At 39.5% G+C, this 12,507-nt stretch overlaps 1 protein-coding gene and 1 pseudogene across 4 annotated transcripts in view; one reads left to right on the top strand and one right to left on the bottom strand.

Annotated features, from left to right (window-relative positions):
* Positions 1-11,726, top strand: part of CCAR1 (cell division cycle and apoptosis regulator 1) — a 68,640-nt gene extending 56,914 nt beyond the window's left edge. For 3 of the 4 annotated variants that reach the window (XM_059662527.1, XM_059662526.1, XM_059662529.1), the window contains 8 exons: positions 734-973; positions 1,366-1,474; positions 4,918-5,000; positions 5,630-5,776; positions 7,812-7,932; positions 8,020-8,205; positions 9,966-10,171; positions 10,852-11,726. In XM_059662527.1, coding sequence (XP_059518510.1) covers positions 734-973; positions 1,366-1,474; positions 4,918-5,000; positions 5,630-5,776; positions 7,812-7,932; positions 8,020-8,205; positions 9,966-10,171; positions 10,852-10,911 — 1,152 coding nt within the window. In that variant the 3' untranslated portion in view covers positions 10,912-11,726. Of the gene's footprint in view, positions 1-733; positions 974-1,365; positions 1,475-4,917; positions 5,001-5,629; positions 5,777-7,811; positions 7,933-8,019; positions 8,206-9,965; positions 10,172-10,851 lie in introns of those variants that run through there. The other variant, XM_059662528.1, reaches the window with a different exon arrangement.
* LOC132214602 (large ribosomal subunit protein eL15-like) lies at positions 3,459-4,090 on the bottom strand (annotated as a pseudogene).
* Positions 11,727-12,507: the final 781 nt, after the last annotated feature.

Below are 12,507 nucleotides of genomic sequence, written 5' to 3'. Positions count from 1 at the left end.
TCTTGGTTCATAGGTTGATACTCAACCACTGAGCCACACTGGCCATGCGTATCTACTTTCTTCACACTATATCCCCAGTGCCTGGAACAGTTCCTGGTACACAGTAGGCATTTCATTAAAAAAACAAAACAAAAAAACTTGGGTAAATGAATACAGTACATTTATCATGAAGATTAATTGTATAAGGTAGTAGAGATTCTTTTTTTTCTACTCCTGATTTTCTATAGCATACATTTGTTTTTTATTTGTTTTTTATTTTTTTATTTTTATTATTATTATTTTTTAATATATTTTATTGATTTTTAACAGAGAGGAAGGGAGAGAGATAGAGAGTTAGAAACATCGATGAGAGAGAAACATCGATCAGCCGCCTCCCGCACACCTCCCACTGGGGATGTGCCCGCAACCCAGGTACATGCCCTTGACCGGAATGGAACCTGGGACCTTTCAGTCCGCAGGCCGACACTCTATCCACTGAGCCAAACCGTTTTCGGCCATTTGTTTTTTAAAAATAATATTTGACCAAAAGGATACTAAACAGTATTTATATCTTCAGAAGAATTTTTGAGGATTTTGAGGCTTCTCAACATCATTGACATCAATTATTATAACTGTTTTTAGTGCACATTAATTGTTAGATATTGCAAGTTATTTGACAAATTACTGACTGTACTGGATTTTTTTCAATATTTCTATTAAAGTTGTCTGGATTACTGTTGGTATCTTTTTATAGGTTTCATTATTTGCAGAACTTTTCAATGAAATGCTTCAAAGAGATTTTGGTGTCAGAATATACAAATCATTATTATCTCTTCCTGAGAAAGAGGACAAAAAAGAAAAGGAAAAGAAAAGCAAAAGAGATGAGAGAAAAGATAAAAAAGAAGAAAGAGATGATGAAATTGATGAGCCAAAACCCAAACTAAGAAAATTGGGGGATGATAAAGACAAGAAAGAAGATAGAGATGAAAAGAAGGTCTGTAATAATTTCTCTGACCACCAAACCTAATTTAGAAGTTTTCCAATTAATCTCTAGAATATAACAAATAATGATGAATTTCATCAGAATAGTAAAACATAAAGGCAAAACAAACTGTTTTAGTGTATTCGAAATTTAAGTCTTTGACTTAAGCCTATATAAACATCTGTAACTAGTTTTATAGTTTATTCTTTTTGTTTAAGCCAGACAGCATGATATGATTTACATATATTGTGAATGGCAGTTAATTCTTAAAGTGTATTATTGTAATAAATATATAATGTGATTCTACCTCAAGTAAGTTTAGTGGATTTAATTGTTTTGTTTGTTCTAAGTCGATATTTGGCAAGATGTTTTGCTTATTAATTTTAAGGTATTTTAAATTACAGAAAGAAGATAAAAGAAAAGATGATTCTAAAGATGATGATGAAACTGAAGAAGATAATCAAGATGAATATGATCCAATGGAAGCAGAAGAAGCTGAGGATGAAGAAGACGGTAGGATTCAAATTTATTTCTAAAGAGCGTATATACAGCCCTGGATGCTTTGGCTCAGTGGATAGAGCGTCGGCCTGCGGACTGAAGGGTCCCAGGTTCGATTTCAGTCAAGGGCACATGCCCAGGTTGCGGGCTAGATCCCCAGAAGGGGGCAGGCAGGAGGCAGACGATCAGTGATTCTCAGATCAGTGATTCTCTCTTATCATTGATTTTTCTATCTCTCCCTTCCTCTCTGAAATCAATAAAAATATATTATTTTTTAAAAAGAAAATATACTTATATGTAGCCCATAGATACAAACAATAGTGCGGTGAAGGTGTGGAGTGGGATAGCGCCTGAATGGAGGCAGGCCAACATGTGGGACAATGGGAGACATTGTGATACTGTCAACAATAAAAATTCATTTCTTCTTAGTATAAAAAATATATTTGTTGTTTAGTAACTTTATCTTTGAAGTCTATAATTTTAATATTTATTAGAATACAAACTATTCTTTAGTGAAAAAATCTTTATATTAAGTAATTTTATTTTTAGGTGAGAGACTTAAATATATTTAAAAAAAGAAAACTGATTTTTGCATTTTTATTTTATATATATACTAGGGGCCCGGTGCACGAAATTCGTGCACTGGGTGTGTGTGTGGGGGGGGGGGAGTGTCCCTCAGCCCAGCCTGCCCCCTCTCACATACTGGGAGCCCTCAGGCGTTGACCCCCATCACCCTCCAATCGCAGGATCGGCCCCTTGCCCAGGCCTGACGCCTCCACCAGAGGCGTCAGGCTTGGACAGGGGACCCCCATCTCCCCCTGATCACTGGCTCTGTCCCCCGCCCAGGCCTGAGACCTCTGGCCCAGGAATCATGCCTGGGCAGGGGACCCCCATCTCCCTCAGATCGCTTGCTCCACCCCCCGCCCAAGCCTGACGCCTCTGACCCAGGCTTCAGGCCTGGGCAAGGGGACCATCATATCCCCCCAATCCCCAGCTCAGCCCCCTGCCCAGGCCTGATGCCTCGGCCAAAGGAGTTGACCCTCATCACCCTCCGATCACCAATCACCGGATCGGCCCCTTGACCAGGCCTGAGGCCTCCGGCAGAGGTGTCAGGCCTGGGCAGGGGACCCCCAGGTCCCCGCGGTTGCAGGCTCCGCCCCTGCCCAGGCCTAACGCCTCTGGCCTAGGCGTCCGGCCCGGGCAGCGGGGACCCACAGCTGCAGCGGCCCCGCGATCGTGGGCTCCGCTTTAGGCCCAGGCAAGGGGCCCCTAGCTCCTGGGACTGCCAGCTTCAACTGTGCCCAGCTCCCATCGCTGGCTCCACCCCTACTTCCTGCTATCACTGTCCAGGGTGGAAAAGGCGCCTGATTCTCCGATCATGGCTGGGGAGCAGGGCAAAGGCGGCCCCAAGGCCGCCTTTGCCCTGCCCCCCAGCTCTTAGCTCCCCCCGGGGTTTCCGATCCCTGTCAGTGGCAGGGGGCTTCTTCCTGCTTTCCCTTTTGCCTCCCTGCATTGTGCCTACATATGCAAATTAACCGCCATCTTGTTGGCAGTTAACTGCCAATCTTAGTTGGCAGTTAATTTGCATATAGCCCTGATTAGCCAATGAAAAGGGTATCGTCGTACGCCAATTACCATTTTTCTCTTTTATTAGATAGGATTTTTTTATTGATTTCAAAGAGGAATGGAGAAGGAGAGAGAGAGAGAAACATCAGTGATGAGAGAGAATCATCAATCAGCTGCCTCCTGCACATCCCCTACTGGGGACCGAGCCCACAACCCAGGCATGTGCCTTTGACCGGAATCAAACCTGGGACCCTTCAGTCCACAGGCTGACGCTCTATCCACTGAGCCAAACTGGCTAGGGCTGATTTTTGCATTTTTCAAATATTATGAAGACTATTATACATCCAAGTTTTTTTTTTTTTGCTGTTTTTTTTTTTTTTTTTTTTTTACCTAATTGTTTATTAGGTAAAAATTTTGCAAACATATATTAGTGTTAACAGTGGAGCTGGAGAGTATTGCACCTTCTCTAAGCTGCACAGCAAGAACCACCAATAGTAGTGCTTGCGGACAGCTTGGTGACCCATTGGGTGTCAGGATGTCTGATAGCTTTATGGAATGGATCAATGAAGGTAACCCCAACGAATCTGTGCATTGAACTTCACCAAACCAGTTAGAATTCAAAACTCTCAGAGCCCCACAGTGCCACCCAGCTTCTTCCTCAGAAGCAGACTGAAGGCTTCCAGCAAGTTTTAGCTGGTTACTACCATGATATGATGGACAGTCTTGCCCTAGGTTGCACCCTTAGGACTTGAGCGTTTGTGGCCACCACTATGCTCATGAATCTAATCTATGACATGACCTTGCGTGGCCTTGTATCCCAGCTTTATGAGGCCAGGTGGAGAACAGAGAGCTGGCAGTACCGCCAGCAGTGCACCCTGAGAAGAAAGCGCATTATATCAGACTGCTTCTTCCTGGATGTACTTGTAAGTGCCCTTCTTGGCTTACCTGATGGCTGCAGCCAGGTTGAAAGATATCGCCCAAGTTTTAAATCAAACTTTTACCAATAGGAATGATATTCAAAATACTTTACAATAGATTACCTAACCAGTCATAGATGCCAGCCATAAAGTACCTGTAAAGCTCCACTGTCAATTTTCTAGGTTTTTAAATAACAGTTTGAGATTGCCAATATATACCACAAAACTCACTCATTTTAAGTATGCAATTTTACTTTTTAAAAAATAGATTTTTAATGATTTCAGAGAGGAAGGGAGAGGGAGGGACGAAGAGAGAGAGAGAGAAACATCAGTGATGAGAGGGCTGCCTCCTGCATGCCCCACACTGGGGATCAAGCCTGCAACCAGGCATGGCATGTGCCCTGACGGGGAATCGAACTGTGACCTCATAGTTCATAGATCAGTACTCAACCACTGTGCCATACAAGCCGGGATCCTTTTAGCTTTTATTTTTTTAATTTAAATTATTTATTGTTGAAAGTATTACTCCTTTTATCTTTTAGAAAATATACTTGGCTCTGTGTTTTGTTCAAATTTGTTATTTTCAGTTTTGCGTATAAAATTCAGGTTTTTTAAAATTGTGCCATCCAGATATTTATAGAATTAGTTTCTTTTATCTGATTAAATAAAACCAGTCTTTTCTTTGCACTAGTCAGTTTATAAGATTCTTTTATTTTTAATTGTTTCTTACAAAATCCAAACTATTTTTATTTATGTGTTTCTTTGCTAAAATGTCTTTTCTTTCTTTCTTTTTTTTTTAATTTATTGGAGTGACATTGGTTGATAAGATATAGTTTTCAGGGGTATAATTCTATAATGCATCCCATTTGCTAATGTGTCATTTGAAAACTGATTAGTAATAGAAAAGTATTCTTTGTCTCTGTTGTAGTTGAAATCTGTATTGAGTTTGTTGCTACTCTTGTATTTATTTTACAGATCGGGATGAGGAAGAAATAAACAAACGAGATGACAAAAGAGATATCAACAGGTATTGCAAGGAGAGACCCTCTAAAGATAAGGTATTTATTGTTTACTGTGTTCTTTATAATATGATAATTCCATTTCTTACATAATCCAGGCTTATTATTAAACACTAGAGGCCCGATGCACGAAAATTTGTGCACTGGGCGGGGAGAGTCCCCCTCAGCCCTCTCACAGTCCAGGACCCTTCGGGGGGTGTCCACCTGCCAGTTTAGGCTTGCTTCCCGGGGGATCAGGCCTAAACTGGCAGTCAGACATCCCTCTGGCAACCTGGGAGCCCTCAGGGGATGTCTGACTGCGGCTAAGGCTACGGAGGAGGCGGGAGAGGCTCCTGCCGTCGCCACACCACTGCACTCACAGCCATCAGCCCGGCTTGTGGCTGAGCGGAGCTCCCCCTGTAGGATAACATAGTTATGAAGTTTATTGGTCCTTGTATATCTATATATTACCACTCAGAGCAAAATTCTGCTATTTTTATATTTGTGGTTATGTCAGATAACCAGTATATCTTATTCCTTTCTCCCATACACATAAACCAGATATCAACTTATTTGAGCTAAGATGAGGTAAAGGTGTTTTCCAATTTTTATTATTATATGGACATAGTCTCAATTTCTCACTTTTCAGGGGTAAAAATTATATGCTATGTCTTCTATATTCTCTTTAGGAAAAAGAAAAGACTCAGATGATCACAGTTAACAGGGATCTGTTAATGGCATTTGTTTATTTTGATCAAAGTCATTGTGGTTACCTTCTTGAAAAGGATTTGGAAGAAATACTTTATACTCTTGGACTACATCTTTCTCGGGCTCAGGTAATCTTGTGAATATTTAATATGAGCATTTTTAAGTAACTTTTTTTATCTCTTAGATTTTTTAAGTATAAAAGCAATATAGTATATATGTATTAAATATAGTAGTACAGCCAAAACTGGTTTGGCTCAGTGGATAGAGCGTTGGCCTGCGGACTGAAAGGTCCTGGGTTCGATTCCGGTCAAGGGCATGTACCTGGGTTGCGGGCACATCCTCAGTAGGAGATGTGCAGGAGGCAGCTGATCGATGTTTCTCTCTCATCGATGTTTCTAACTCTCTATCTCTCTCCCTTCCTTTCTGTAAAAAATCAATAAAAAATATATTAAAAAAAAAAAGTATAGTAGTACAGTCAAGCAGTTATGAAATGTATAAAAAAGTTAAATGTCGCCCTAGCCGGTTTGGCTCAGTGGAAAGGGCGTCAGCCTGCAGACTGAAAGTTACCGGGTTTGATTCCGGTCAAGGGCACATACCTGGGTTACAGGCTTGATCCCTAGTAGGGGATGTGCAGGAGGCAGCCAGTCAATAATTTTCTCTCGTCCTTGATATTTCTCTCTCTCCCTCTCCCTTCCTCTCTGAAATCAATAAAAATATGTTTTTAAAAAGTTCAATGTCCCCTCTCCTAATTCCCATCCAATATGTATGAAATCATTTGATACATATTGATAGACAACTTTTTTTCCATTTAACAACCTATCATGGGCATTCTACCATGAAACTAGAGACCCACTTTATTCTTTTTATGACTGTTTAACATTACATGATATTGATGTGCATAATTGCCTTTAACTAGTCACAGTTGCTGGCTGGCTTTTAATTTTTTAGAATTGCAATCTAAGAGGGAAGGAGGGGGTGGGTAAGAGATCAACCAAAGGACTTGTATGACGTGCACTGACCACCAGGGGCAGATGCTCAATCCAGGAGCTGCTGAGGAACAGCAACTTTGCAGAGTACCCTCTTGCACTCTGGGACCCCTCAAGGGATATCGGGCAGCTGGTTTTGGCCCGATCCCTGCAGGCCAGGCCAAGGGACCCCACCTGCTGGAGGGACCCCGCTCACTCTGCAGGCGCCCTTTGAGCCCTGGCACGGCCCCAGGTGTCGCCAGCTGGGGAGGGACTACGAGAGGTTGGCTCCAGGGAGTATCCAGCCTGTCTTGCCCAATCCCACCCCACCTGCCACCTTCTAATTAATTTACTTTCAATGTGCACAAATCCATGCACCGGGCCTCTAGTCTATACATAAAAGCCTAAGCAACCGGCCAACTGTTCGACCAGTCAACCGGTAGCTATGATGCGCACTGACCACCAGGGGGCAGACGCTTAACGCAGGAGCTGCTGAGCTGTGGTGACTTGGCAGCTGTGGTTCTCGGGTGACGCACCCGAAATCAGGGCAGGAAGCCCGATTCCAGGGTGCATCACCTGAGAACCACCCTCTCGCAGTCCAGGACTCCTTGGGGGATGTCAGAGAGCCGGTTTCAGCCCAATCCCCACAGGCCATGCCGAGGGACCCCACTGGTGCACAAATACATGCACTGGGTCTCTAGTACTAGTACTATAATAACTGTCTTTGTACATATAATTTATGTTGGTTTTTCTTTCAGCATTAGACTTTTGTTTTTAACAAAAATTTTTCAGCCTTGTGGACTAAAGGGTCCTGGGTTTGATTCTGGTCAAGGACATGTATACCTTGGTTGCAGGCTCGATCCTCAGCTTTGGTTGGGGTGTGTGCAGGAGGCAACCAATCAATGTGTCTCTTTCACATTGATGTTTCTCTCTCTCTCTCTCTCTCTCTCTGTCTCTCCCCCTGTCTTCCACTCTGTCTAAAAATCAATGGAAAAATATCCTCAGGTGAGGATTAACAAAAATAATAATAGTGTAAAAAAGGTTTTTCAAATTATAATTGGGATTTTAAGTTTTTATGGAAGATTGTTCAAAGATTAAGTGCTCTCATTGGGAGTGAGTACCTGAGAAAACGCAGTTTTTGTTCAAGGGGAGTAAAAAAATTATTTTCATCTTTGTAACTTTTTTACTTATATAACAGGTAAAGAAGCTTCTTAATAAAGTAGTACTCCGTGAATCTTGCTTTTATCGGAAATTAACAGATACCTCAAAAGATGAAGAAAACCATGAGGAATGTGAAGCACTGCAAGAAGATATGCTAGGTTTGCGAGTATTATTTTAAAATTGTGCCACTATATAAGTATTATTAGTTAAAGAAAAAGTAAAATATGGTACCTTTTATATTATAGGAAACAGGTTATTACTTCCAACACCAACAGTAAAACAGGAATCAAAGGATGTGGAAGAAAATGTTGGCCTTATTGTTTACAATGGTGCAATGGTAGATGTAGGAAGCCTGTTGCAAAAATTGGAAAAGAGTGAAAAAGTAAGAGCTGAAGTAGAGCAGAAGCTACAGTTACTAGAAGAAAAAACAGGTAAGAACAGCATTGGATGTGTCAGTACTTCTAACACCCTATTGGTCTATACTCAGGGTGCCCCCAAAAAATGTATACACACTTAAACAGCTGGTAGCTCAACTTTGAACATGAAAGGTAGTTTAATAAATACTGCCTTTATAATTATTCAGAGTGTGTGTATATATTTTGGGGGGAACCTATATTTGTGTAGATACATACATACCTTTACATATTATATATCATATATTTTAGTCTAGGCCACATAATTTAACTTTACTTTTGACCATTTTGGTTAAATGTAAGAAATTGCTTAGCTATATGAGACTTAATTTTAGATCTTCATGTGTATGCTCAGGTTTTTGTTAGTTTTTTGCTGTTTCTTAAAAATATATTTTTATTGATTTCAGAGAGGAAGGGAGAGAGAGAGATAGAAACATCAATGATGAGAGAGAGTCATCATTGGCTCTCCTGCATGTACCACCTTGAGGATCAAGCCTGCAACCTGGGCATGTACCCTGACCGGGAATTGAACCTTGACCTCCTGGTTCATAGGTTGATGCTCAACCATTGAGCCATACTGACCAGGCATATTCTTGAGTTTTTTTTATTGTTCTGTTACATCCTTTTCATCCTTTTTTTTTTTTTTTTAAAGATCTGATTTTTTAAAAATACATTTTTATTGATATCAGAGAGGAAGGGAGAGGGGGAGAGAAAGATAGAAACATCAGTGATGAGAGAGAATCATTGATTGGATGCCTCCTGCACTCCCCCTACTGAGGATCGAGCCTGCAACCTGGGCATGTGCCCTTGACCAGAATCCAACCCTGCACCCTTCAGTCCACAGGCCAACGCTATATCCCCTGAGCCAAACCGACTAGGGCAACCCAAGGATATTTTTCCATTGATTTTTAGAAAGTGGAAGGGAGGAGGAGAGACAGAAACATTGATGTGAGAGAGACACATCAATTGGTTGTCTCCTGTACATGCCCCGACCAGGGCCGGGAACCTGCAGCCAAGGTACATGCCCTTGACAGGAATCGAACCCAGGACCCTTCAGTCTGAAGGCCGATGCTCTGTCCACTGAGCCAAATGGGCTAGGGTTTCATCCTCCTGTTTTTGACTAGTTTCTGCTACTTTGTCTAATCTATGCAATCATCTAAAAATGGAACCTGGCCCTGACCAGTTTTGCTCAGTGGATAGAGCATCGGCCTGCCGACTGAAGGGTCCCAGATTCAATTCCAGTCAAGGGCATGTACCTTGGTTGCGGGCACATCCCCAGTAGGGAGTGTGCAGGAAGCAGCTGAATCGTTGTTTTTCTCTCATCGATATTTCTAGCTCTCTACCCCTCTTCATCTCCTTTCCTCTGTAGAAAATATATTTTTTAAAAAAATAAAACAATAGAGGCCTAACCGGTTTGGCTCAGTGGATAGAGCATCAGCCTGCAGACTCAAGGGTCCCAGGTTAGATTCTGGTCAAGGGCATGTACCTTGGTTGCGGACACGTCCCCAGTGCGGGGTGTGCAGGAGGCAGCTGATTGATGTTTCTCTCTCATCGGTGTTTCTAACTCTCTATCCCTCTCCCCTCCTCTATGTAAAAAAATCAATAAAATATATTTTAAAAAAGGAAAGAAAAACATCTGATCTTTAAAAAAAAAAGGAACCTGGATTTTAGAAGTAATACTTATATAAAACTTAAGTTAGTATTGCAGTTTGCTTTGTAATTTTTGAAATAGACATTTGTGGGTTATTTTAAGGAATTGCATATGCATTTTTTAATAGATGAAGATGAAAAAACCATATTAAATTTGGAGAATTCCAACAAAAGCCTCTCTGGTGAACTCAGAGAAGTTAAAAAGGACCTTAGTCAATTACAAGATAACTTAAAGATTTCAGAAAATATGAATTTGCAATTTGAAAACCAACTGAATAAGACAATCAGAAACTTATCCACAGTAATGGATGAAATCCACACTGTTCTCAACAAGGTTAGTAGTTTGTACTTTCAATGTTTTCATAATTTATTCCAGTTTTTTAATCTATTTCGCACTATTTCTTGGTGGTTTTTCTAGGAGCAAATAATGGTAGCGTTCTGCCCTTCATCAGATTGTTCAAAAGCAATTCCCTAAATATCAGATTTTTCTAGAATCTACTCAGGATGTCAACATGGTTTATTTCCTATAGCAAATGTTATTTGTATTCCTCAGTGAAATTGAATTTGAGGAAGATAAAACCACTCTTTTTAAAACCCATTTACTTTGGGGCAGAGTTGAGAAGCTCTTTGGCACTCTCAAAATTAATTTACTAGTACTCTTTTGTTACTAGGGAAAAAATCCAGTAATTCAATGCCATTGTAAACTAACTTCAATAATAGAGATCTACAATCTTTTTTCTCTTTCAGAGCAAGAAGAAAAAAAGCTATAGTGCAAGGAATTCACTACTGTTATTCCTTAGGACTTCTCATTTCTCAGGGCTCAGATGGCTTTCTCAAATACTAGAAGCCATTCTGCATAGAATTTAAAGATTTGAACATAGTTGCCCCACAGGGTCAATTTTCCATAGATATTAAAGTGGAGTATCTCTGTTTACTAATGTTTATTATTTGTTATAGTTACATTTAAGAGACTCTAATAAAATATACTTTTTCCTTGTCTGTTATTTTATATAGGATAATGTGAAGAGTGAAGATAAAGAACAGAAATCCAAGGAAAATGGTGCAAGTGTATGATAATACATGTAGTGACGAAGGAATGGTGTTAAATAATGTAATATAAAAAATCATGATACAAGAATGTTTGGAAGTGATGCATGTTTGATTTTAGTAGTATAAATATCTGTTAGTACAAACGATGTATAAAGTTTTATGAATGTGAGAGTCTGCTTTTGAAAATTGCTTGTAATTCCTGGCATTCAAATTATTAAACACTCCTTGAGTGAAATAATTTTGCATTGCAAAATGTTTTAGGATCAACTTTGTTATAGTTTGAACACCAATAAACTTCATCAGTTTAATTGACAGTAGAATTTAATTACCAAATGTCTTTTATTAAAATACCTAGGGGAAAAAAGAGAGGAGAGAGAGAGGAAAAAAACAACCTAGAAAATTGCGGTAATTTTATTTATAGAATTTTTTAAAAGTTTTAGTATTTTAAAATTTTAGTATAAATCATAAAATAGCATGCTGCTTAAGTTTTGCAAGTTTTTGACCCAGACTTTTTTACTTGTCATAAAAAGATATTCCTCTAATATCTGTCTCTGATAACATTCATTAAAAATTCAATTTATCCATCAGAGTACATAAAAAACTAAGAAGCAATTGACAGTTGATATTATCTGTGGAAGGCTTTACATAGAATTAACAGTTCTGATGTTAATGTTACTGCTTTCAGTGAATTGTTTGACTTTTTACGAAGAGCACCCATATTATAATTTTGAGGGTTTTTTACAGTATATATCAAGTGTACAGTTTAGTACCAAGCCAGTAGATGTCACTATGATGTCTTAAGTTAAGCCTTGTTTAATTAAAAATAATATTTTTTATTAGTCTGTGTACTTCCTTCAGAATTGAGTGGATACATAAGAGTTGATTAGCTGTTGAGTGGAAAAAGTAGGAAATGTGTTATACTGTTAAACAGTGTTTCTAATCAGGTGGTGAATTTATCCCCAGAGGACATTTAGCAGTGTCTGAAGACATTTCTACTTGTCACAGCTGGGTGAGTGCTTACTAGCATCTAGGTAGGTGCTGGAGGCCAAGGATGTTGCTAAACATTCTACATTGCATAGGATAACCCATACTCCAAAGAATTATATGTAACCCAGAATGTCAGTAGTACCCATGTTGAAAAGCTCTGATTTAAAGTAATATATGGTTAAGTGATATGTCTTTTAAGTTGCTGTTTCTGGTCTTATGGTTTGTTGAACTCTGAAGTCAGATTACAGATTGATCCATAATTGTACAGTTATTTTCCCCATCTTTAGAGTAAGATGAAACATTACAGGGTGGTTGGAAAGTTGTTTCTTAAGGGAAAGTCTTAGAGATAAACTTTTAACTAAAAGACAGCCAAGAAGGTGGTTCTTTAATAGAGAATGTTTTTAAATGAGAAAAATAATTATAAAGTTCACCTCTCAGACTTACTTTTCCCAGAGATAGTTAAATCATAATAATACTGGAAGCATGGAGAAAAATAGATAAATCTTTCCATTATATCATTTCTTTTTTTAAAATATATTTTATTGATTTTTTACAGAGAGGAAGGGAGACGGATAGAGAGTTAGAAACATGGATGGGAGAGAAACATCGATCAGCTGCCTCCTGCACACACCC

Source organism: Myotis daubentonii, chromosome 13 (assembly GCF_963259705.1).
Source record: "Myotis daubentonii chromosome 13, mMyoDau2.1, whole genome shotgun sequence".
Lineage (NCBI taxonomy): Eukaryota > Metazoa > Chordata > Mammalia > Chiroptera > Vespertilionidae > Myotis > Myotis daubentonii.
This window is presented reverse-complemented; position numbering and strand designations above follow the sequence as displayed.